The sequence below is a fragment of the Candoia aspera genome, chromosome 3, assembly GCF_035149785.1.
Source record: "Candoia aspera isolate rCanAsp1 chromosome 3, rCanAsp1.hap2, whole genome shotgun sequence".
NCBI lineage: Eukaryota > Metazoa > Chordata > Lepidosauria > Squamata > Boidae > Candoia > Candoia aspera.
In genome coordinates, this window is record NC_086155.1 from 14,901,726 (window position 1) to 14,928,592 (window position 26,867).

Below are 26,867 nucleotides of genomic sequence, written 5' to 3' on the forward strand. Positions count from 1 at the left end.
AATCAAATTACAGCTTGTGGTATTTCAGTAAACCCCAGCTTGCTATTTTCAGATGTAACAATAAACCATGGCTTTACTTGAACAGAAAGGAGATGCAGTCACTTCCCTTTCTCATGAAGGGAGAGCACATGAGCATGTGACTTCAGTACATTTATTCACATCCTGCTAAAACTGGTTTATTGCTGAATTTCACTGAGATCCCACTACGCAAAGTGTATTGGAGGAAAAACATTGCCTGAAAGTGTCTATATATAGCATGTAACAAATTTCCATACAAGGAAAAAAGGAGATAGCACCACCTTTTACAATTTAAATTTTTTAAAAAAAAAAATTAAAAGGATATATCCACGTTTACCTTCGGGTACCTCGTCCCAAATGAATGGATAACAGCAGCTTTAAAGAAGAGAAAGAGACTCACATGTCTCCAGAAGAGGATGTGGTTGAAAATTAAAAAAAAAAAAGATGCCCCAAAGCAAGTTCTAATAGATATCTACATGCCCCCTAGGCAAGAAGATCTTTTAAGTCTGTGTGCAGTAACAGTTTTTAAATCTGTCTTCTCTGTGTGTGTCTCTGTCATCCTTTCACGCTCACTTCCGGTGCTTATCCATCTTCTCAAGGTTTTTATTGGCATCTGGGGGGCTTTGATCCCCCGCATTCATATATGATTTGTCTGCTAGTTTGAGTGCTTCATTCAGGTAGTTCTGCACAGATGTCATCGCTGCACAGATTGCAGCGCTCCCAAATCCATGAGTGATCAGGCTAAAGTGAGTCAAACATCCCTGGATGCCAGGGTCTAAGATAGGGCTTGGCCTCGCATTACCAAGAGGGGTCCGATCCTGAGTGAGGAGCTCTGTGAATTCTTTACAGATCTGTCTGGAAGAGACAAAGCAAAACCAAGTAATCATTAATGCTGCATTTCTACTGGACAAAGGCAATAAAACTGAGTCGGAAGGGCGTTATCACTTTCCTTCTACTGAGATCCTGTCAGCCTTCCCAGGTAGACCAGACAGGAAACACAACCAGATGAGCTAATTCTACTTTATTGCAAAGCTACATTAATAGAATCTGGCAAGTCCGAAAGTACAAAACTCCTGCTGCCTCTTAAAACTTTTATTAAAAATGTTATTAAAAAATTTGTTTATATTATTAATAATATGTAATTTTATAATGTATTTTATATATTTATTGTTTTATTGAGGATTTTGTTATAAACCGCCCAGAGTCCCTCCAGTGGGAGGAGATGGGCGGTGACAAAAGTGATAAATAAATATAAATAAATAAATAAATAAAACAGAGCCTGCTCGAGTATTCCAACAGTGGGGGAAAGTATTGGAAAAGTTTTAATGTTTTGCCTCTGACCTCAGGAATACAGCAAAACCAACTGGTCAAGGGAAGGAGAATCCATGAAGAGGAATAATCTTCCTGATGGAGGTGGGGAGCCTCAACCTTTTTTGGCTTTAATTGTGTGGCCCTGGGACCCCATTCTAGAGGCCAGATGGCAGAAAGGCTTTTTATGCAGTCATTCTTTAGAACTGACAGAATAAAAGTAAGAGCCAGAGAGAAAACTACTGTGAACACTTTGAGACTGTAATGATTATAATCTACAGAATATAGAGCAAGGCCACAGCAGCAGTTCTCAAACAGGAGAAGACACATTTGTGAGATGGGGTGCTCATAGGTACTTGGTAGAACCCTCAAGATGTTAATAAAAATTGAGAACTAGCATCTTGAATTACCACCAGAAGCAACCAGGCAAGCTATACAGTTTTAACAGCAGCAATCAGAGGAACAGCATTTCTATCATGCACTTGTAATCTTAAAGACTAGCAATTTAGTTGACCAGGATATTTAAGAGAGTCAAATTCTCTCACCAATACACATTTCCTGAGTTTCTCTCTTAACACATGCAGAGAGGAAGATACCACCATTCTTTTAGAATCAGTGATGCTGTCACAGTACAATTTCAGAACTAAAAACAGATTTAAGCCTTTGCCATTTCTTTCAGCTTGATCTTCTGTCTAGATCTGCTGTGCTAGGCAATTTAAAGCTAGCTGCAAGAGGATTTCCCCATCTGTGGTTTGCAAAAGTTATGGAAGAAGCAAAACTGGGACAGGTGGAGACCAATGGTTGAGGTGGAGGCATCTACAGATTTCAAACTATCCTTAGAGTTAGAGCTTAAACCAGCTTGCAAACATGCAAAGATGGGAGATACCTTGTTAGACATTCCTAAAATGCTTTGGCGGTTTCACAGTTTGAACACCCCACAGGTTTCATCTCTGGTACAATGCAAGAGGTGCCCATTTTGATACTGCAAATATTCATTTTTGCAAGGACCTGCAAGCATTATTAAAATTAAGGGTGCTTCCTTCTGCCATTAAGCACTATTTTAAAAAGGGCAGCTTTTCTATCTTGACTCAGATATCCCTTATGGAATACTGTAATTCTCAAACAGTAGCTAATATGCATTTTGGAGCAAGTGAAACTTGTTTCTTCCTTTAAACCATCTCACCATTCAGTTCAAAAAGTCCACCAAATGCAGAAAAAAGCCTAAATTTTACTTTCTAAAATTGCCACACAAATCCCTTGAGAGTAAGATACCCAAACCATATCTCTGTACATATCGTAATGCATCAAGGTATCCCACCCTGGATGACGTGGGCCTATTTGGGGCTATGACACCCCCAGAACGCATTGAACCATTATTTCCCACCAAGCCACCTCCAGGATGGCATGTTCTGGAGGAGGAACAGAATATCCTAGAGTTCTCTGAAATGTTCCCTCCCCAAATTTGTGCATTTTGCCCTTTCCCACCACAGTCCTTTCAATCTAAAAGAAATCGTGTTTGGCAGAACAGTTTAACAGCGATTCCAAATGACATAAATTTTAGGAATGCAAAAAGCAATGAGACATTTGGTAACTTCAGCTCAGCTACTGGTTTTGTTTTGTTCAAACTGTAACTGTGCCTTAGAACTGTGTCTTGGAAATGAAAAACAGAGGGTACAACTCAGCTTCTACTCATTTACACATGTGTGTGTGTGTGCGCACACACACACACACACAATTTAACTTGCATATATTACACCCAACAGTGTTGAGGGGAGGTCAGCCTTCCCAAACTTCTCCAGCTGGTTTGGATGCTCTCACAGTCAGAGTTGCAATTTAAGCCGCCTAGAGGTGGCCAGGTTTGGGACAGCTGACGTAGTCAGAATGTATGCATAGTAATGCAAGGTTGCCCCCAACCACACACATTTTCATTGATCCTAACTGCAATCTCAGTTCTGCCACGCCTCCATTATGCCTTAATGGTGGCCATCGCTATGATTTGGCACCTGCTTGCTCTAGTCTCTAATACAGTGAGAAAGCCCCCAGCACTAAGCTGATGACCCAAGTTCAAACGGAAGAGATGGCAGGTAATGTGAAAGGCTATGGGGCACCTTCCAGAGTAGACTTACTGGCTAAATGACCCAAAATAGGCAGCCCCTTCTGCTCCCATGCTCAGGGCAGAGTTGACAAGAACCGGATTTCAGATGAATTAAAAGCTTGAGGTTTGCAGTCCTTAAAGTTTTTCTTCAAGAAACCTTGCCTGCTGTTTTCAAAACAGCCCTTATTTTAGACCAGGTGATAATAGGGAGTCATTATATACAAACAGGCAGACAAGTAAGGATGCTCTTGTATATTAAGAGATGCAAGACCCTAATTTGAAATGCAAGTATCTAATTTAAATCTTGACTTGATTCTCTTTGCCAAGCTCTCTGAGATGCTTCCTTCTAAGACCAGAGTGAGCAACCTACTGCACATCTTCTCAATCCGCTTTCCTGAGGCTTTGGAGAGGGGGCTTTCCAACCTCACTGCCAACGATCCTGTTTCTGGGGATTACTGAGAAAGTACTGTATGAGCCTTCTAAGCATTTTAATATATTCTATAAATCTTACGTATTGCTTTCCAGGGGCAAGCTTCCACTCAAATAAAAATACTTACTTTGCGGCAAGGAGCATGTTCTTCCTGCTGGCCATCTCGCTCCGGCCCAGATGGGGCCGAGTTAAATATTCAGCCACAGCTTTAGAAGGGAATTCAGTTTCACACACATAGCCAAAATCCCGGGCAAGATGTACAGCTTCACCTACAAGTAGACCATAGAAGGAAGAGGAAGAGAGCAAGGATTTGCTTATTAGATCATGCCTGCATAAATAACTGTCTGGAGACAAACAGACAAACAGACACACAATATTTGCCACTGTCATGACCAACCCATATGTTAACAAGATTATTTTTCTCTCCAACTTATATTTTATAAAAACACCATCTGAGTTCAGTTTTTAAAAATGGGGCTACCTAAGAAAACTCCCTTATTTGATGAATAACATTCTGATTAAAGTTTTTTCTGGATACTCAAACACTGCAAAGAAACTACCTTCCCCAGAATGGTGCCTTTCTGATGTGTGTTGGACTCCATTGCATAGAACACATCCAGTCAGCAAAACTGAGGGCTATGCTATCTGGGCATTAGGAAGATTAAAGTCCCACACTTCAGGAAGGCACCAGATAGGAAAAGGTGGGTTTAAAGCAAAGGGCAATATTATACTTCTGTCATAATTAAGGGTCATGACTGTTGCACAATAATAGCCTGACTTAAAGTAGGTCACATTATCGAGTCCCACCATACAAATATTTCTCATCCTATAATTGTCATCTGCTCCAGTCTGTTTTTGCAAAATGTGAAGCAACTGCAAAAATATTTTGTTGGCAATAATTAGCATGAATTAGCACAAGTTTCAAGCAACCAGGATATTTATAAGCCAAGCAGCAAATGAATCTCCACTGATTGCTCCTGAATGTATGAGCGTCACCACTCACGCTGTCAGCACAGCTTGAGCCAAAGTACACTCATCCCGAACTCGACAACTCTCCCATCAAAGTACCTAGGAAGACAACTATTTAATGTTAATGGATCTGGATCCCATCCAGACAGCCCACTTGATAATGCAGTTCAGGAAAAAGCTGTGGGACGCAACTAGTCTGACTATACACATGCTTTTCCTTGGAAATAACCACTGGTTTGCCCATGTGAGTTTATCATTTGACTGCAGTACCAAAAGATGGCTATTAACATATGAATCACACAGCATATGCAAGTGCCACAGGTACAAGTTGCACATCAAGTTATATACTTATTTTCAATGGAGGTAGGTCTTGCACAAATCTAACCTTTCATTCCATACCAAGTCTCCAAGTATTACACAAGAATTACAGGAAAGGGAGTGCGGTTTGAAACAAGAAACCCATTAAATTTTGCTGCTCAGCTTAACAGACTCAGAAAGTGCATTCTGTTTCTAAGCAAACTTAATTATGATAAAGTATTCTTTTCATTTAAACATCCTCTACATTAGTTTTTGGCTACACTCTCTCCCTAACTTCCATCACCCACCAAAATAAAACAAGAACATTAGAGTGGGTCTTGGAAATCATCTCATCCAACCCACTTACTGCACAAATATCCCTGACAACCAGCCAGCCAGAGTCTTCTGAAGTACCTTAAGCCATGGAAGACCCCAACAGTTCTCAGCACTCTTTTCTGCTGTCAAGCTGATCCTACAGTTTGAGTGTTTCTCCTAAGAATTTAACTGAAATCTGCTGCCTCTCAAGTTTCACCTACTGGTTTTAAGCCCTACCTTCTGCAACAACAAACTTGATTCAAGTTCATCAATGCAGCTTTGAAAATACTGATTTTAGGAGCTACTAGACATCGGTGTGACCCACTGAGTCATCCTTTGAGAGAAAGGTAGTGCAGTTTTATGTGACCAGAATGAACATTAAATTTTAGGCTGACCATATTTTTACCACTCCAATGCTGGATGGTCCCATGATCATCTAAGAAAAGTATATACCATAAATAGAAAAATAATTGTAGTGGCAGATGAACTTCAATAATAAGTCAGTATTTACTTACCTAAACAGATAAAGAGAATGACCACAGGTGGTCAAAAAGGCAATGGGATTGGGAGCAATTTCTGACTTCCTGCCAGCTTCCCCATTGACTTTGCTTGTGGGAAGCCGGCAGGGAGCATCAGAAATCACGATCACGTGACTGCGGGAATGCTGCAATGGCCACAACTTTACAAATAAAACTGGTGTGAACATTGTGGAAATTTCAATTCCACAGAAGTAATGGATCCTGGATTTTTTACGCATTAGCAGATTTTAGGTACCTTGATTCAAAAATTATTGCAGTATAATGCACCATTTGGGCTAACTTGAGGGCACAGACAGACAAACAGATAAAAACAATGAGAGTTTTAGTAGTATATAGATTCTGCTGTCAAGCTCAGCAAGACTGGGCCTAGTTAATATTTGGAGGGGAGGCTTCTGGGAAGACCTGAGTTCTAGGCTAGACCCTTGGTTCCCAAAAAGCAATGGCAAACAACTTAACCACTGCTGCCAAGAAAACTGTGTGGTTGTATCCATGATGCCATCAAGAGTCAAGCTTGACTAAAAGGGGACTTTACGTCACTCTGAAAGTCACTGATGGTGGAAATATGACCTCCTCAACAGAAACTCTTCCTATTAACTTCTTTTTATTATGTTAATTGTTAACTGAACATTGGCTGCATTACTTGTACTCATGTGACTGTTTAGTTAATTGTTTTAGGTCATTTATGGGAGTTCTGAGTACTGTACAGTTAAAAAAACAGAAAGCACCAGATAGCCCAGCAGAGGTTCTTGCTCATATTAAACACAGCAATTTGCCATGCTGCAAAATTTGTATTTGAAAGGGGACATGACATTATCAGTCTCAATCTTTTGCAAAATGAGCTCATTGCACAACAAATATTTCTAATTTAATTTAACTTAATTTAATGTAATGGATTTTGAGGACACCCAACTCCAAAAAGGCTCTGGGTGGCTTACAATATTTATAGATTTCTATATCGTGTATTTATAGTTCATTTAGAATATAGAAATCTCAGCTTTTGTTTTAAAAGGTGGTTTTAGAATTCCACCAATGAACATGCATCATTGCAACTTATCTTTCTGATTTAGCAATCCAAAATCTCTGGTTTGGGCTCTTCTCTGTTCACTATTGCTTTGAACCCTTATCACCCACTGCCAATCTTTCTTCTCAGCTTTTCATAGGTTGGTTTTTGCTCTGCTTCACTCAGTGCAGCTTTATAAGGAATTTTTTTAAAAAAAAATCAGACAGTGTAGCAAGAATTTAAGCTGCTTGTTCACACACATATTAAAGTACCCCAAGAAACAAAGTAATCGAAGAGTGAAAAAGTCCTTGGATTCATGCAATGGAGGTGGAAGACAACCTGGATCTCCCGAATCAGTCATTTCTGCAGAATATATCTGTCCACATCTCCAGTTTACAGTACCTGTAAAAACTCCCAGTCCAAAACTCTCTTACACAAATGTATCATCCATGACAATGACGTTTATCCTCCAAGATTATGCCCCAGCACATCCTCCATTCCTCCCTCCCCACTTCTGGTTTGAGAGTTACTATCCTCACCTACAACTCTACAGTGGAAAGAATGAATTGGCTACCAAAAGCATTTTGGAGTAAACAAGGGGCCACAGGGGCACAGAACTGGAATCTGCCATTTAGATCTTCAAGTCCAACCTCCTATTCCAGCAGAAATTTAACCTAAAGCATCTCCAATAAACGTCTGCCCAGGCTCTATTTTAACACATCCCAGAATGGGAAGTCCAACACCTCTCATGGCAATTGGATCTAGAGCTGAAGGACATCTTCTTCTCATTCAGTTGGAATCAAGACCATTATCCTGTGTCCTGCCCATATTTCTGAAGATTGCCCTTTCGGAAGACAGCTTCATTGGGGAACACAAATTGCTCGCTTTGGCCTTTAACCCAGAAAAGGCTTTAAAGAAAAGGCCAACTGACCTTCCACCAATGACGTAAGTAATGTCACATTTGCAGCTTTCCTTCTGCCCGCAGGAAGGTTCAAGCCAATTTTGTCCAGCTTCTCCCTTAGTGAGCGGCCCCCGTTTTTAGATTTGGCTCTGCGGATGAGAGAAAGGGATGGGTGGTGTTTAGATGCATTGCTGAAGAGGTCACATTTTGAAGCAATTGGGAAAGGCAAGTTGCTGGCATTCAATACACTTCTGTTGGTGGGGGAGGGAAGAGGGGGCTGTGACAAAAGAAGGGCTGACCTACTTCTGAATGCTCCATCACACGAACATCAGAAAGCAAGATCAAAAAGGGAGGGAGGGGGGGGAGGAAGGGAAGGATATGGTTTGCCTCTGCGTTTACACTATCAAGCATCATTACAATGATGACGGCTGACATAATGAAAATTAAAACCTTTTACAAACACAGAGCATCAAACAAACTTTTGTTGTGGCAGTACCCACACACAGCTATTAAATGAGACTGCAGCCTTAATTTTTGGCCTAGGAAGTAGAGTCCACTGTACGGTACTTCCACCGCTATGGATGCCATTTGAGTATGGAGAGAATTCAGCATGTTCCCCAATTCCTGAAATTTAGGCTTTTTTGTTTTAATCCATTCAGTCGTGTCTGATTCTCAGAGACTGCCTGGACGTGTCCCTGCAGTTTTCTTGGCAAGGTTTTTCAGAAGTGGTTTGCCATTGCCTGCTTCCTAGGGCTGAGAGAAAGTGACTGGCCCAAGGTTACCCAGCTGGCTTTGTGCCTAGGGTGGGACTAGAACTCATAGTCTCCTGGCCTGATGCCTTAACCGCTACACAAAACTGGCTTAATTTAGCAATTCTCTAAAGCAGTATTTCTCAGCCTCAGCAACTTAAGATGGGTGGACTTGAACTCCCAGAATTCCCCAGCCAGCAAGTCCACCCATCTTAAAGTTGCTGAAGTTGAGAAACATTGCTCTAAAGCATGGTAAACAGTTCTGGTGAACTGCTAAACAGAACTGCTTATTATGAACATTATTTAAAAGGTAGGGTGGTTATGAATCAGAACAATCCTTTAGTTGAAGGACTGGTGGATCATAGTTCATAATCTTGGTGACGCACCACACAGTCTGAGTCCAGTTTCAACATAGAATGAAGAAAAAAAAAAAACAAGAGTTGAAATTGCCTATCAAAGGTGAGCACCCAGACAACAGATTGACTAAAATGTGCAGGAGTTATCCAGGACAGTCTTCCTCGCTAGGGTGAGATGGATTGATACATCTTAGGGTAATTTCCACATCTGTTTCCCTACATGTTTATTAGGAGATTCAAACGTTAGGTCAATCTGAGTTCTTTTTTGTGGTGATGCATTTCCTCATTTGGATGATAGGGCCTATTAAAAAGCATCCATAAATTCATATAAAGCACATGGCCTTCAATCCAGACTGTACCCTGGGTTCTGAGTGACATGCTGGGGAACTGCACCCCAAAACAAATATTTTAAATGTAATTAATCTGCAATTAAATATCATTAAGAGAGATGCTTGCTTAAGACTTTCCCCATCCTCCTACATCAAGAACTTTGGGCACCACCTGAAAGCATGAAAGCCCTGGGCACCCCCACTTTAAGGAAGGTGTGCTTGGAATCTCATCTTTTCCTGGTGTGACTTCCCCCAGATGTATTGGAGTATAGTTGCCCTCACAGTAGGTGGCTACATGTACTCAGCTTCTGCTGATCCAATCCCCAAAAGGCTAAAGAGGATCAGCTCTGGTCAGTGTTTGGATGGAAGACCACAAGCATATCTCAGTGTCGTAAATAAGATAAGTTAAAGCCAAAAAGAAGAGGGGTCAATTGCTTCCATACTGTTGCAGAGAAAACAACATGGGCATGGCCAAGTAGTCCCCAGAATTTGAACTTGACTGAAGGACAACTTTCCTTTGCCCTACAGAAATTACAGCCGGCAGCTTTGAAATCTGCCCCAGGAACTCTCCTTTTGGCAGCCCCTCAATGTACAGACGGGCAATAAACATTAATCATCTTGGTTAGAAGAGCTTCACCTGTCCATTTCTGAACCTCAAATGCACAGGAATAAACCTGGGCAGGCTGTTTTTCTCCCACTCAATTAAAGCCTTAATAAAATTTGGAAATGGTGTTGATTTAAAATAATCGCGTATTCCTCTTCCCACCCTTTTAATGTTAGACTGTATACGGTAAACTGGTAAAGGCCTGAGTCCCTATTCCATTATTTCTTTTCTGCCAAGCGGGGGTGGGGGGTGGGGGGAGAGTCGCTTTAACGGGAAAAGAGAACACACATCGAGTTTGGTACTTTTCAATTCTGGAAAGGCAAAAGGGTGCCGAAGAGAAAAGAGAGAGTGTGAAGGCAAGGCTTCAAAATAAACTCCATTAGGATGCAGCGTTTTAGTTCCCAATGGCAGATTCACAACCACCCAGAGAGAAGAAGCTATTCTGTTCACAGGCTGATTGGCTCCGCAGGACACAAGGAAGCCCCCGTGACGGGGCACGGGAGGGGAGAGCCAGCAGAGGAACGATGTGGCTACCTTCGGAGGACCCCTCCCAACAGAGAGGCATTGAGACATTCGGGAGGAGAGAGTCTTCGCTGAACCTCTGCAACAGTCACTTTGTATTTCGATGTTGAGCTGAGGAGAGAAAGCCGCCCAGGAACAGAGCAGAACACTTCATTGGGGTTGATCACGACACCCAGGAGTCCATCCTTCTGGCAAGGGAGACCTAATGCATTGTTTTTCGTTAGTGAAATGGGACCTAGAGAACCAAAATATACAAAAAACAAACTAGGATAGAGTGCTTTTTCCATCTTTTTCTTTTCTGGGAAGTCTAAACCTTTAAACATAAGAATCCATAGGATTATGCCTTCCACAGCCAGATGTCCTGGTGAACTGGATTTTATTTACCATAATCCCGTCATTCTATGTCTGATAGCTGGGGATTATGGTATCTGAAAGTTTATAGGCACCAGGTTGAAGGAGGTTGCCTTCCATAATGAATCCATCAGATTTTACTAAGAGCGTTCCTGGTCTAACATGAAAAGGGCAGGCAAGGCTCTACTTGCTGTTTGAGACACCTGAAGCAGTTACATAAAAAAGATTGTTCTATTATTATTAAATGAAGTATTAGGAATGCATTGCTTAAGTGCCTTCCCAGCTATGCTGATACAATCTGTTGTTCTAACAATTAAGAACAATAGACTACAATCCAGCCAAGGAGAATTATAAATATATTCCTCTTTTGCCCTGAAATCCACAGGCCATGGATAGAAGCCAGACAAGACTACATCCCTTTTTCTAAGCCAACAATTCTTATGTCTTGATAACAAAATTGCTGTGTCATTTTACTGCATAAAATGTTCCGAGTCTATTCATTTTAAGAAATGAATGCCCTTTTCTTGACTTCCAGTTCCTGCAGTGGCATCTTGAGACTTTATGAAAATTAAAACGTAGAAAACAAAGTCAGCAGATATGTACTTCTGTTGAAATATGCTCCACTGGCAGCTACATTCTGACAAATTGAAACCTGATCCCTTCCTATGAACAGATTTGAGTTGGAACAGGCAGGAGAAGAAAGAGTTAAATTGCTAAGCCAGACACTTTATTTATCAAAGGAGGAAGATTTTGAAAAGCAGGTGAAACAGACAGCAGAAAAATAGTTCTGCCATGAGCTAATTCTCAGATCAGCCATGAGTTGACAAGAAAACATTTCTGGATCTTCTCAAACCCATTTTTCCCCCTTGTCACCCTGAAGTTACAGACAAAATCATCCTTTGATTTATACATTTATTCTAAAAACTTTGGCAAGAGGGGGGAGGGAACGCTGAATTGGGCAACAAAAAGAAGGAAAGATCTGTGCAGTTTCTCCACCACGGATCTGCAGCTCAACCTTATAAATGCCACCAGTGGAAGTTTGTGATGTGGATCCCTATCAGCCTTCTGCAACCTGGTACTCACCCCTAAACTCATATTAGATTAGAGCTCATCACGGATAAGCATGGATGATGGCCGTTGTATTACAGAGGCCCCCTATAGGGAAAGCTAACACACATCTAATCAACTAAGAGCCACTCTTTTTAAAAGAAAAAGAAAAGGAGGATGAATAAAGAACATTGGTTGCAGCAGAAACATGTCTTTGTTGATTTGCCCTTATTAAACACAAGCAACAACAATGCAAAGGAAGAGAGATCATTATCCTCAAAGAAATGTTTCTTCATTCTATTATCCTTGAGAGCTTACATTCCCCCTCCCCATTAGATGAATGATTTTTTTTTCTTCCAAGGCAGCTACAACCACCAATGAATGGATAAGAAAACAAATGTTACCAAACAGAACTCATTCACCAAAATTGCACGTTATATATTCTAACACAGAACATATCCTTCAAGGGAATTGCTGCAAAGTTTCCACAAAGAACTTAAATAACCCATTTTAAATCCATTGTATTAACCCAAGATACATACTCTGGATGCTTCTTTAAAATGGAGATGTGTAAATATTTGTTTATAAATGAATATTCATGTTGATCATATCCATAGCCTATTTTTCAGAAGAAAAAAATATATCCATGGGTATATATGACAGCTCATATAAAGAACTTGATGGTCTGGGGGATATCTTATTTTTTTATACTTTAGTAGTTTGTTGCTTTAAACAAAGTCTCTTTTCAAAAAGGCACATAAAAGCAAACCCTGGCCTATAACTCCTAAAACATTTATGAGTGAAAATACCATCCTTTAAAGACAAAAGAAAACAAACCAGCAGAATGTAAACTTACTGACCTTTTCTAATGACTGTCTGGTCATGCATTAATAAGTGCTGATCTTCCACATTCTGGAGAGAGAATGTGAATTTTTTTTTTAAGAATACAGTTGTGGAATACAGTTTATGCCCCCTTCCCCACCCACCCAATATACAAACATTTTTCATTAACTTATTCCTGTAAATGGGTTTTAGCAAAAGCCATAAACTTTATGGCAAGGAAGGGACTTTAATTCCAGTGGGACATCCAGACAGGCCCAACCCAGCAAAAATTAACTTTTTGAAATTTTATTGAGATCAGTGGGATGCATAATCTTACAAAGCTTACTAGAGGAACCAAATCAGCAGCATTACTTTTTAGTAAACATGCTGCATTCATTCCTATGCATATTTAGAATTACGATCCACTGACTTCAAAAGGGCACGGCTGTGACCGCATTCATGGATCTGCTTAAATCTGCAGTCAAACAAGTGAGGAAGTTAGGTGACTGTCACCAGAGGCATTTAGGATTGTGGTGTGCACAAACACAGAATCTGTGGTTCTTCATTTCTGAAGCACAATGATCATAGCTCAGAACATTTTCAAGTTCACTTTACAAACGTTCAGGAAAAGTGGTTCATACCATCATGTTAAGCTATCAAATGGTTGGCCTGCTTGAGACTTGCTATGATATATGAATACACCCCCAAACACAAACCGTGATTTACTAACTACAGAGGATGGGATCACACCTAATGGTAAAATTATATCATGGGGCTGAGTTTTATAGGTGAGCTAGACCAACATCTGGGTGGTTGGGCTTTATCCCTGGTATATTTATTTTCAGAGGGTTATTCTTGAGCCAGTTTGGTGTAGTAGTTAAGGCGTCAGGCTAGAAACCGGGAGACTGTGAGTTCTAGTCCCACCTTAGGCACAAAGCCAGCTGGGTGACCTTGGGCCAGTCACTTTCTCTCAGCCCTAGGAAGGAGGCAATGGTAAACCACTTCCAAAAAACTTTGCCCAGAAAACTGCAGGGACTTGTCCAGGCAGTCACCAAGAGTCAATAACTGCCACAAAGGCACAAAACAAAAAACAAAAAAATAACCATGACAATGAAAGGCCAATTATTTTGGGAGCAAGCAGTTTGTGCTACAAGACTACTACAAGGTTGCAGAATGCCATTTTTGGCCACAGAGCTGTGAAGTGTCAGTTTAGGTGCCTAAGGAACACTTTGTTAATGATGCAAGACTTCTATCCCAGTGGCTAAAATCTGCAATCCTATATTTAAGTCCCACTAGAATCAGTGAGGCTTACTTTGGAGCCAAATCCGAATAAATGAACTCACTTAGCAAACTTCCCTTCTAGTATGAGCAATGATACGAACCACTTTGACTATTTGGTTGATCGAGAAGGCAGGATGCAAATGGAACAAAATAAAACGTTCATTGCAATCGCCTTTCCCAACCTGGTGCTTTGCAACTATGGAATGCAATTGGCCGTTGCTGGCTGGGAACTGGCTGGGAACAGTTGGAGAGCTTCAGGTTGGAGAAAGCCATGTTAGCAAATCAAGCTGTTCCTTGGAATGACAAAGCATAGGCAGCAAAATAGCAGCATCATTGCTGTAGGATTGTTCAATAGTAGGATTGCATAGCTTATGAAGCAATGGAGGAAAGACATGATTCTCACACCTCTGGGTTTGTGCAATACCTCCTTCATGCCTGATTGATACACACTTCACTTTGAAGTAGTGATCAGGGTTTCAAACTGGAGACATTCATACCTGGCTCCTCATACAGATTTTCACATACAAAGAAAATAAGCATCTAATCACTCTATGAGCCTTCGGGCATGAAATGCCGTGAGTGGACCTTGTGTGCATACCTGCCCACCCCCCACCCCTTATTTTAGATTTAATGGTGCTGCAGTGACTGTATACATCTTCACCTATTAACCTACTCACTCTACATGGTCACTGCATGTTTTATCCTGTGAGGATAAAATTGGTGGACAAACTTGACCACTTGTTGAAGATAAATTATTTAATCAATTGCTAAACAACTAAGTAAAAACACAAGCACCTATTTTCCCAAAGTTGAGGGTATAATGCTCAACTCACAGGGACCTGCTTTTGTTGGAACTTTATAGTGCAGCTTGTCCAGAACTAAGAATTTCAACCTCTCCAAATAAAGGTTGCTTTAGTAAGATAGCCAAGTTTTCCCCTCAGTGATTGGTTAACAAAAGCTGCTGAAGCATCACCCATTCATTGTATCCTATTCTGACCCCAGAACTTTTACCTGCACCTCTTCCATCTGGTGGGCCATGTCATGCAGTCCTAAGTTTTCTGCTAGGCTGGAAGCATCGAGCCCATGGCCATGGGGCAAGAGCAGCTCAGATCGCCTGTAGGTTTCCCTTCTGGCCCCAACAGAGCCACTTTCCAGAGCTGGGAGATGAGGCACCAAGCCAGATCGGGCATGGTGGGATAAACCAGAAGGATCTTGGTTGGTCTGACGGTTGGGCCAGCTGGTCTGCTGCTGGCTGGGAGGAGGTGGTGGTGGCTGGTGAAGTGGATTGATGGAAAAAGGATCCCCAAGGTGCGAGTAAGGGTCACTGGCCTGGGAGTAAGGCAACGGCTGATAGGGAGGAGGGAAATAAGGTGGCTGGAAATCAGAGGCCCCTGAGTGGGAAAGAGGGGGAGCTGGGCTGTAGAGATGCTGGCTGACGGCAGAGAGGTGGGGCAATCTGGGATTCCCATTGCTGCTTCCATCATGCCGGTCCTGAGAAAAGAACAGATGCAACCCCAGTCAGTGAAATTCTGCAGCTGGAGGAAGACCTGCCAACTACCATGCACTGGCACTCTGCTTGAAGGGCATCGCTGAGAAGCAAGTCCCATTGACATATTCTGTTTTTTAGATTCAGGGAAATTACCACCCAAGCATTTTTCAGATACAACCCTCAAGGGATCCAACTGGAAGTAGCTTCTAATATGGCAAAAACAAGCTCTCTGGAGTCCATGAGATCAGATTGCAGAACATGGATCTCGCACTTTCAAGTAATTCCTGTATTTTCCCTGTGAAATAAATGCAATCGCTTTGGAGTAAGCAGGCTGAAGACAGTTACTGAATTCTTGCTTGGGATGGAGATCAGTATTCAAACATGGCAGAGTTCAATTAAATGTTGCATTAGGATCATGAACCTGCTCTTTAATCTTAAGTGCAACAATCTTCAAGCAAACTAGCATGGGGTTCTTATTTTCAGCCAATACATTTTGGGGCCAGTCATTTCTTTTTTTTAAATCTAATACCTCATGCACAAACAACAATATCATACCCACATTCTGTAATAAATGTACTAAATAAATAAATTTGAAGCAAATTCAGTTTCAGTAATAATAATTTCATTCATTCATTTATTTTTATTTATTTATAATACAGGACTCATATGGCCACCTCTCATATGATGACTCTAGGTGGTTCACAAATTCATTAAATTTATATGCTTCCTGACTCCCAGAGGTTGACAATTGTTAAAACATTTAAAAAACAGAGAACAATACCAAAAACATGAAAATAGTGCAAGACAAAGGCACAGCAATGGCAAAGAAAATAAACCCACAGGGGGACAGAAAGGAAGAAAGGTGCATCGGTCATCCTTGCCAAAGGCCTGGGCAAAGAGTCAGGTCTTTAAGGCCCTTCAGAATCCCAATAGGGTGGGAGCTGTTCAAATGTTGGGGAGAACCTCATTTCAGAGGGCAGGCACTGCTACAGAGAAGGCACGCTTCTGGGGTCCCTAATAGGTGGCATTCAATCACTGACAGCTATACAGAAATGTACATATATTATCCTGAAATCTTTGGCATGTAATCTAACCATATACTTGATTAATCAAAATTAAGTTGAAGGAGTCCAATACATAACCTGGCCATTTATCCTGCAGATACTGGGATCAAATCTCATTTATTTCAATGGGTTTTCTCTCCCCCCAAAATATATTCACGACTTCAAGTTTGAGAACTTTTTTTTTAAAGGATATAGCAGTTCTTTACATACTGCAGAATTTACAAAATTGCGCATCTAAATAACCACCATCCTTTGCCCACTCACTGCTGTATAAAACATCAAACACCCCTTTAACAACTGAAAAGTTAATTAACTCATTGGCCAGGTACCTGATATGGAGCTGTATAGGATTCCACTGTGTAAATGTGTGTGTGTATAATTAATAATAGTTATAGTCTGCCACCATTCAGAGGGTTCCTTTTTAATAATAATAAAAAAAAAGTCATGCACTACAGAGCTCAACCAGGGCTACTACAGGTCACCAATAACTGATTTCTGAACTAAGTGTTAAAACTGCAACCAGCGTAAATGCTGGGCGGCTGGGAATTGTGCAGCTTCTTCCCTGTTAAAAGAACAGAGGAAATCAATCAAAGGAGAACCAGAACAGATGCAAGGGGGAAAATGCTAGGGCTTCCAACAGATTAACTATAGAATATGTGTGGGGGGGGGCAGGTTTAAGGCAGCTGTTGAGTGGGGTTGGAAGGCAGATCCTGGATCCCTTTCCTGGGAAGTCCCAGATTGTACCCAATAGCATCTCATACTGGAGAAAATCCTGAAGGAAGTTGCACACCCGTTCTATTTTCTTCTGGATAAGAAAGGCTTCTCACTTCTCTCCCCACCCCACCCCACAAAAACTTGGTTTATCTTCATGCCCTCAGAGGCACCCTTGCTATCCCAGCACTGGGCAGCCAACTCCGGAGCCAAATGGCACGTTGGCACAGAAGTCTTTTACTTTTAGCAAACTGGGACTCACTTCCCTAGGGGTAGAGCCCAGCCAACCAGCCAGAGATGTGTATATAGACTTATTCTGCAATTAAGGTCCTCCAACTTGTTAGTTTAATTCCACTAAAGATGTTAAAACAAAGAAGAAAGCGATTTGCAGCTCAGAAAAGGAGGGCTAATCCGCCTGTCAGATCACTTTCTAAGCCCTGGTTACGGTAACGATTCTTCCTTAAGATTCTTCCTTCGCTTGGTCAGTTACCAGACAGCGCCCCCCCCCCCCGTCTACCCCGTGGGACCGACTTCTGAGGCAAAGTGTTATCTGATGAATCCACCTGACTTTATTAATTAAATATAAAGTCCCCCTCAATCTATACTGATTCTGTTCTTGTTTCCAACTGAGTGTTGAATCTGGTTCCAGATTTTCTGATTTGTTTTGCGTCATGCAGATCTCCCCCGCGCCAGGGCATTTTTTTTCCTTTAAAGCCCTAAGAAAAATGAATTTAAGGGTGAAGAGAGGTCCCCTAACTTACTTGAGGTTGCAATCTTGTACCCAATTTACTTAGCAAGGAGCCCTAATGAACCTATTGGCTTTACTCCCAAAGAAACGCTGTAGAAATGTCCCTGCGTGGTCTCTGAAATCCCGCACACTTAACTCAGTTACCGATGTAACCCTCCTTGTGAGTTTGCGCTGAACCACAAATTAACCAAACATGTGTTAAGTTCACATTCACACAACATGCTAAACCATAAAGAAACTAACCAACTAACCAGGTTCTACAAATGAATCTGGCATATCTTTATCGAGCTTGGGTAAAAGTGTTGTGCCAATACAATAACTGTGTTCTTAAAATGTATTCCTAACCAAGCAAAAGGCCTCATCATTTTGATGGAAAATATACACTGAAGGAGAATTACTCTGAACCATAGTGTGCTATGGCTACACATTTGGCTGAGTTCACACAGCACACTCACCCATTGCCCAGCTAACCATTTCAACCAGATTTTCTGATTTGTGTGATCTCAGGCACTTTAGAGTCACCACTCTGCAATCTGCTGAAAATGTTGGGTTCTTCAAATAGGGAGGGGTCAGAATGACTAGGAAGAGGGAAGCCAGCCTGAATCATTATTTCTGCTTAAGCCAAAAACGTCCCTTTGTGGCTGATATCTGATCCTAAAAGACAAGTTGCAGCAAATCAACCCCGTTTAATCAAAACCCACCTTGGGGGCAGGCTATTGCAAAAATGCCTGGCTGAATGCAGGCCTACTCATAAGTAAGTCACAGGGGGAAAACATTCTAAACAAAAGGGAGGGCAAAGCCAGGCTTAAGCTGCAATCAGAAAGGGGCGCGCGGGGGTGGGGGTGGGGGGGAGTTTGCTCTATATTGCAGAGTGGCAATAAATGCAGAGCCCAGCATTAAATACCCATTCAGTGAAAGGAGGAAGATGCTTTGGTTCCAAGCCAAGAGAAAACTCAAGGAGAGAAGGGACAGATCTGGAAAGTCCTGTCCATTCTAAGCCCCCCACCCAAAAAAACCCGGACTCCATCCAGGGCTGTCAGACAACCTAAACTAGTCCTGGGCAATTTCTTGCGGATCCTTGAAGGGAGACCAGCCTCGCCAGGATTTCCAAACCCACAGGCGCCCCCCCTCCCCCGGGGGTGCTTGGCTGCTTGGTGGTAAAGGCGCAGAGGGGAGGGCTCCGGTGCCCTTCCGATGCCAAGATCGTCCACTTCCTGCCCTTCCCAAGGCCTCTTTTTCTCCTGCCCTTCCCCGCTGCCGGAACCAGTCCAACAGGCTGGAGCGCCGGCTTCGGAGACTCCAATCGCCCAGGCCCGCGCTTCCACCCCCTCCCCTCCCCTCCCCTCCCCGCCGCGTGGGAGGACTGGCAGCCGGGCGCGCACCTCGGCCTGAAAGCGTGCAAAAGTTTGCCTGGATTTCCCGCGGGCCGGGATGGGGCGGGGGGAGAGCGAGCGCCGGCATGGATTAACCATTTCCGTTCCTCACCAAAAGCCAGGCAACCGCTTTTCTTTCTTTCTCCCTTTCCCTCCTCGCGAGGAAAGGCGCTGGACAGAGGGAGAGCCCGGCAGCAGATTTCCTTTTCCTGGGAGGGGCGGGGGAGAGAAAGTGTTTCACGGTCCTATACAGGTAAGCCCCGTCGAGTTCAAGGGCACTTCCTTCTGAGAGCGCGTACGGCTGCGTTCGCACAACACATTTAACCTGGTTGCTGAAATAACCCATTTTCGGGTATGCTAATTCAGTCGACCCCCGCAACACTCCAGGCCATAACGAAAATAAAGGTGAACGCTAACTAAGCTTGGCATCTTGTGGGACGCGCGCACCCACTGGGTCTTTCGAGGATCTGATTAAGCGTGTTGTACCAATCCAGCCTATCCGGTTACTACAGCTTTAAACCGATCACCATTAAAAACTGGTATAACTGGGGCTAGGGAGAAGGGTTGGTTTAAGATTCTTGCGCACACTTCGCGCTCGTTCCAGAGCTTCACGGTCTTCCTCCAGGATCTAATGCGCCATACTAACAGGCCGGCCAGCCGGTCCCCGGAGAGCAGCGAGAAATAAACGCACGTCCCCTCTCTCGCGGGAGCCCTCGGGCGTTCGGGGCGCTGTAGAAAAGTTGCAGAGGGCGCTTCCGACGCGAGGTGGATCCGGAGGATGCTACGTGGGGGAGGAAGTCGTTATCCGCCTCTAGGGATACAACGCAGAACCCAAAGGGAGACTTTTCTTGGAGGAAGTCAAGCGGTTGTTTTAGTGTAACCCAGCTGCTTTCAAGGACGACCCCGAAGCCGCCTTCCGCAGAAGACGGAGGGCATGCAGTGAAATCCTACACCTCCCTCTAAAGTTAAGTCCCGCTGAAACTTTTTTTATGCATATTCTGACATCAGAAGCCCTCGAGAAACGGGAGAGGAGCAAGAGGCAGAGGGCCAACATTCAAGGCTGAGGATCTCGAGACAGCAGCCCTGAAAAACGAACCCCTTTTTCAGCACATGGGAAATAAGGAGCGCGCCCGACTAAGGACACTGCCCCTAGATTTGGGCGCACCATCTCCATTCCGGCAGGGTCAAAGCGGAAGCGTGGGCATCAGTTTAATACATTTCCCTAAGTAAAGCAGAAGAGTCACCTCTAAGCGGTCGGATCCTGAGATCCGGCGCACTCGTAAAAAGTACCTGCCCGGGGGTACGGCTTATCGGATTCCCCGGGAGCTATTTTTACTAGTACGCGACTGAACTGCCAGGTATCCCTTAAACTGTACCGTGTCGTTAGGACTTGCACCGTAATTTATAACGAACTCAAGCCCTGCGAATGCCAAGGAAAAAAAAACCCTCAACCCATTCCAGGCAGACATGCCTGGGACGCAGCGCTGATAGAAGCAAACTACGACATTCCACAGTACAATCTGGAGGAACATTTTACCTTCCAAATACCTCGGATTAACTCAGGCAACCGTCCACTAGCTGGTGGGTTCTGTCCCAACCTCTGCATGGACGTGAACGGAAAGCCGGTTAACAAGGTTAGCAGCAATCGGACCCCGTCTAATCAATGAGGACCAGCCACATTGACCGTCTTAAGCTCTCACCTCGCAGTCTTCTTCGTACTTGACATTGTCTGCTAGTTTCCACAACATGGCGTCCAGTATTCCCCAAAATTAAAAAAAAAAAATCAATTCTATAAGGGTATATGAACCAGAAGGCGGGCAGGTAGAGCGCCCCAGCCCAAAGTATGGTAAATCCAAGGAGGGCGCTGGAGAAAGTACAACTCTCTCTCCCCAACCTTCAAAGAGCTGCTTTAAGGACAGGCATATAAACAAAGTAGCGGAGAAAGATATTCCGCCCGAGAATTAATGACTGAGATTCTTTTCCCATCCTCGCCACCCTTAATGGCCACCTCATTAGAATAACTCCTCCCCGGGGAGGGCCCAGGGCAAGGAGGCTTCCCCTGACAGGCGGCGCAAAGTCAGCCAATGGGGAAGCAGCGTGAGCTGGGGAAGCCCCGCCCGCTTGCGCGCTGGGCTTGGAGCCCTTCCAAGGCGCACACATGCGCGCCTGGGGAAGCGCCAGCCTGCCCAAGGCGGCTCACACGCACGGCTAGCAACGGGTGGCGGTGGCGGTGGGGAGGAGAGAAGCGCTCGATGCGCGCACGCAACCCGGCTGGGAGAACTTCATGCTGCGGCGCACGCTTCCAGCTGGACCCCGCGCGGCAAGGAAAGTTAACCCTTTCGACGCACCACCTTCGCTGTATTTCCCACCGAAGCTCCCCCCAGGGAGCCAGGAAGAACGGAGATGCCGGGAGTATTTCCAAAAGCTTAACCTGTCAGTGGGCAAAGCTGGTGCGGTTGCTAAAGGCTCGGGCCCATTCTCCGGATGCGTTCACACGACCCGTTTAACCAGGTCAGCGGCCCCTACATTCCCGTTTGTTAAACCTTCCTTTTCACCTCGGTTAGGGCTTTGGTGGTTTAGCCTGTGATGCGAGCCCTGTCCGTTTGCAGGGCGAACTCCCCAATGGATGAACCGGCTACCAGCTTAAGGGCGTTGTGTGAATGCCACCCCTATCCGTATAACCGACCTCAAAAAGAAGTGGTGAAAAGGAAAGACTGCCCGTGGCGCACCGCCTAACTCCTAAATAAAAGACGGAGTAGAATTAGTTATAAACTAGGTACAAATGAATGTTTGTAGAGAAATTGCAAAGGGAATTGTTCTAAAGCCTGCCATTTCCCCCGTTTCTCCCGAATTCAGCTACTCCTTAAACAGTACTGACACGGCTCATACAGAGCCGGCGTGAAAACCTAACCTGCGACTCGATCATCGGATGCTTTAAGCAACCCGCTCTTGGGCAGCCTCAGATCGCCTGAACCGGGATTTGGGCACCTTGGAAACCGCTGGGGGCTACCCGCCTCCCTGCTATCCTCCGTTTACTCGGGGGTAAATCCGCTTGTAACGAGCAGGGCTTCCACGTAAGCTAATGCTAATTGGTGCAGCGAACGGGGCCTTGAAGCCCCATGGGATCCGTTCCGCGGCCGAGCTCGATCCACCTTCGGGATCCCTTCGCTCTGGGCCCCGGGAGACCGGGGCGCCCTACTCTTCTTGCCGCGTCCCCGCAACGGTGAGGCAGCCCAGCCCTTCGGATGCCAACTCTCGAGCGAAATCCGAGCGGAACGCCGCTCTTCCAGGCTCCTGCGCTCGTTCCCACTGGAAGGAGCCGGGTTCGCTCCCTTGCCCGCCGCCTGGACAGGCAACAATCCGCCCTGGGGGTACAAGTCTGGGGGACGCCCGATTCCCAGCCCGCGGGTGGCGGGCAGGAGGGGGAAACGGCGCCGCTCCCCGGGAGAAATTCCAGAGGACCTACTTCTGCGTCGACGAAGCTTGCACGTGGGAGGGGGAGCCTGCCAGTCTTCTGGATCTCCCCCCTCCCCGTTGACCCCGAAGCCCTTTGCCTTTTATTTCATCCTTCTCCCCAGAATGAATTTTACTCCAGCGGGAGCTCTGCCGTACCGAAAGGAAGCCGTAAACTTTTCGGGAGCTGCTCGGCGATTCCCCGGCGTGGGACGCTCCTCGCCTGATGAATTCGATTTAGCATAATAATAATAAAGCCCTCAAGTTAGTTCGCAAGGGAAGAACAGCTTCCTTCACGCCCACACTGCCATCCGAGGAAAGGGACAGTGAGCGGCAAAGAGAAACGGGACTCATCAGGAAAGGGCGTCATATTATTGTATTATTTAATATTATCATTGCCATCATCGCAGGATCATCATCATTACCTGAGAATAAACGCGCAACTGAAAATGCAGTTATCTCTACACTTGTCTCTTCTTCCTCGCCAATCTAGCTAAAACGTGGCGCCCCATTGCAATTTATTTATTTTTATTTATTAATCAAATTTATCACCGCCCATCTCCCAAAAGGGGCTCTAGGCAATCAGTACGTAACGAAAGAGCCTAGCTAAGCTGTCCATTCTCGGGATCCTCGTTACTGAGCCCAGATCCTCCCCCGGGCCCCAAAGGGAAGAAACAACTGCCCCCCACCCGGCTCTTATTTCTGGTCCACAGCCGGGAATGTTCCCGTCCATAGGGAAGCGCGCTCGCAGCTTAAAAGCCAAATCTGCCCCCTCAGCTTGGTGCAGGGGGCAAGCAAGCGCTTCCTAGCCTAGGAAGGAGCGCGACTGCTTCCATCCATCCATCCATCCTAGTGGGGGCGTGGCACTTTCCTGACTCAGTTTTGGCATCTGTAAACTAGGACGAGGGTCCATCCTTTTGACCTCTGAAAGCTTTCTATGAAATGCTGAAACTCGGTGGAATTCCTTCCCATACAGTGTAGTGAGGACTCGCGGGTTAGTTGTTCAAGCTCTGCCTGGCATTTATTTGCCTTTAAAAAAAATCAGTAGCTAGCAAATACACACACACCCAGGTGCGTGCAAAGTAGACTTACTTGGAAAGGAGTCCCACTGAAATCAGTGGAAACGGATTAAGGAGAGAAATTAATCAAGAAAGTTCCTCTCTCCCCGGATTTATTCAAATCTTTGAAAAGTTTATATGCACACACACATGCACAGATACTGCAGCTATAAGTTTAGATTCCGGTTTATCTCATTTTTCATTGGGTGGAGAGCAGGGAAGGAGAGCACTTTGGATTGGATTTGCCCTTCTGGATGTTGGCAGTTTTGGGGGCTGAGATCCAGGTAAAGTTATTTGCTTCTCAGCACTTCAGCAAGTGCTTGGAAGACATATTGAGGGTAGAGGAAGGATGTTCACTGAAGCAACTTTATGGGGATATAAAAGATCAGGATTGCTTCCACTGAAATTACATACAAAAAGTGCTTAATTTTGCCTGAATCAAATTTTAGCTTTCTTTTTTAAGATTACCAAGCAACTTGTACAAGGGATCCCTTGCATTTTCAGCACAATCCTATGTAAGTCCCATGGGTTTACAGATTTGATGCTAAAATCAGGAGGAGCCTAGTAGTGTCTTTTTAAAAAAAAAATATTTATGAAAATGTGTGCTTTTTATTAAAATTGGTTGGAAAAGGTGCTATCTTCTGATTTGATGCCAGAATCATTTTTGGATGGTGGCTTTAAAAAATGTCAGAATTTAGGATGCCCATTCTGCACTTTATTTCCTTTGAGTAAACTCCATGAAACTTAGATTTAGCTTAGAATAGAAATGCATAGGATTGAGGCATTCAGCAGTTTACATTTCTCCATCATCTTCAAGAGATGAAGATGAAGCTTTTTTTTAAGCTTCAAGAGAAGAAGCAGGAGGGAGATACAGTCCGAAGAGCTATTCTTCAGTCATGACTTATGCTCTGTGGATGCTAATTCAGTTAACTTAGCCATGGTTTATTAAAGTAACCACCCAAGTCAACCAACAGATTGGTGGGGCTCTTCAGAGACTCTAGGCTAAAATGGGGGTTGGTAATCCATAGTTTAGCATGTTGCAAGCACCACATAACACACAGGCCATCACTTTAAGCTATCACTTGCTTTATTCCTTCAGGCATAGCATCTTGTGGCAATGCTGAGAATGGTGTTTTGTTAAACCAGAATTAGGGGCTGAGCATGATGTGTGAACCTACCCACTGTGTCCCACACTAGCAGACCCCATCTCAAACCTACATGGTTGCTTAATGGCTTGACTATAATTTTTCTCAGATCACTTTCTGGAAATCCCTTTGCTGGAACTGGAAAAAAAGGGTGAAAGGTCCCTTTAACAAGCACCGAGTCATGTCTGACCATTTGGGGGAATGCTGCTTCCACAATGTTTTCTTGGCTGACTATAGGGGGTGGTCTGCCACTGCCTTCCCCGTAAGCTTGGTACTCATTTTACTGACCTCGGAAGGATGGAAGGCTGAGTCGACCAGAGCCAGCTACCCAGAATCCAGCTTCCGCTCATTAGCATTGATCATCTCACTCCCCTTCCCCTTTAGTTTATTAAACATGTCACCAGTCAAGTAATGGTGGTCCAGAAGCAATGGAAGACTGGATAGAGCCAGAAAGTTGAATGTACCCTCCCCCCTTCCCACTTTCAAAATGACCCAGGTAAAAAATCCAGAGAAGATGCAACTGGCCAGGTTAAAAAAAAGAAGGGGGAGAGACTGAACTAATCAGCCAGCAATTAAACCGAGCCCTGTTATCTCTCAATCTGGCATGCAGGTGCTGATTCATAGCACTGGCTGAGGCCCAGGTGGGGCAAAAGAATCTGCATTTACCACAAAAAAGGGGGAGATTCACCCTCCCCCTCTAGCATTTGGCGTCATTAAGACGAGGCATCTCAATAAGAAAAAGACAAGCTCACCTTAACATTCCTCTATGGGAGGCAAAGCATTATTTTCCCAACTGCTACTTTTAAAAAAAAAGCCACTTGCTGTAGATCTGATTTAATTATTCTGGCAGAACAGCTGACCTCTAAGAAAACCCTGCACTGCCATTTTTTAAAGGACTTTCCCAAGGATCAGAAAGCCCTCTGCCTTACTGAAATAGGAAACAGACATAGCCAGCACTCAGCCTTACCAAAAAGTTTTCTTGCAAAGCCATATTAACTTTTTAAAAAATCATTAGATGCCTTTCCTGAAATTGGTGGAATGAGATTAACTCCAACTTTTTGTGTCACTTAAAATAAATCCCATTTATTTCATAAGAAATTTCAGGTCATAAATATGCTTACTAAGAAGCAAACCCCTCCCCCCCTTGAAAGTCAAATATACTGTGCCATAAAAATGTTTGTGGGTCCATCCCTTCTTTTACAAACTGCCTTGAAGAAAACCATCAATATTGTTTAGTTTTGAGAAGGAAGGATTTAAAAGATAGATATGCAGAAAATAAATGACATTACTTAGTGCTGTTGGGCCAGTGGGAAATACTTCCATATAAAAAGGGCTAAGATCAGAGTTTAAAACCCTGGTCTTCTTTGGCTTACCAACATGAAATTAGTTAAAATCAATGGCAAGAAGTCTACCAAAAAGCAATTTTCAGAATTGGAAGCACTGTGATCAGAATTCCACTGCTACACATGTTTACCATGAGGAAAATCCCACCTCTCATGGGCTTACTCCCAGGTAAGCATTGTAGTTGTTCAGCACTACTTCAGCCATAACCCTGAGCACAGATATTTGATAGTAACATTCAAAGGACTGGTTTTCAAGAATCAACCGATATTTGTAGGACAAATTATCCATTATTAAAGGAGCCATGATTTATACATTTTCTGGATTTGTAGCACCCACCAAAGTATAAGCTAATCACAGCTTTGGGCTTGCACAATATGACAGGATAAAATTTGGCCATGCTTCACCAGCTCAGTTAAAGATCTAGTGATGTATGAGACAGACTTTTATGAACACCAGCCTATTTGGTTAGCTTACGTTCAATGTTTTGTACAAACACCCACAAAATGGATTGATTCAGATACCAATTGTGTGGATACATGGGGAGGGAAT

The 26,867-nt window shown here is 43.8% G+C and overlaps 1 protein-coding gene across 1 annotated transcript; it reads right to left on the minus strand.

Annotated features, from left to right (window-relative positions):
* On the minus strand, positions 1-21,066 carry TFAP2C (transcription factor AP-2 gamma). Its single transcript, XM_063298895.1, has 9 exons — positions 21,019-21,066; positions 20,867-20,918; positions 20,010-20,129; positions 14,945-15,447; positions 12,691-12,742; positions 10,445-10,667; positions 7,903-8,021; positions 3,979-4,120; positions 1-873 (listed from the first exon to the last, which is right to left on the minus strand). The coding sequence occupies exons 1-9, from the start codon at positions 21,064-21,066 to the stop codon at positions 588-590; spliced, it is 1,545 nt and encodes a 514-aa protein (XP_063154965.1). The 3' UTR covers positions 1-587.
* Between the last annotated feature and the right edge of the window lie 5,801 nt (positions 21,067-26,867).

Bases quoted from the DNA above. Each gene is read 5' to 3' on its own strand.
- TFAP2C (XM_063298895.1), bottom strand. From the start codon at position 21,066: ATGTTGTGGAAACTAGCAGACAATGTCAAGTACGAAGAAGACTGCGAG. The intron at 20,919-21,018 runs GTGAGAGCTTAA...ACGTCCATGCAG, and splicing joins AGTACGAAGAAGACTGCGAG to AGGTTGGGACAGAACCCACC. The intron at 12,743-14,944 runs GTAAAAGTTCTG...TTCTCTCTCCAG, and splicing joins ACCAGATGGAAGAGGTGCAG to AATGTGGAAGATCAGCACTT.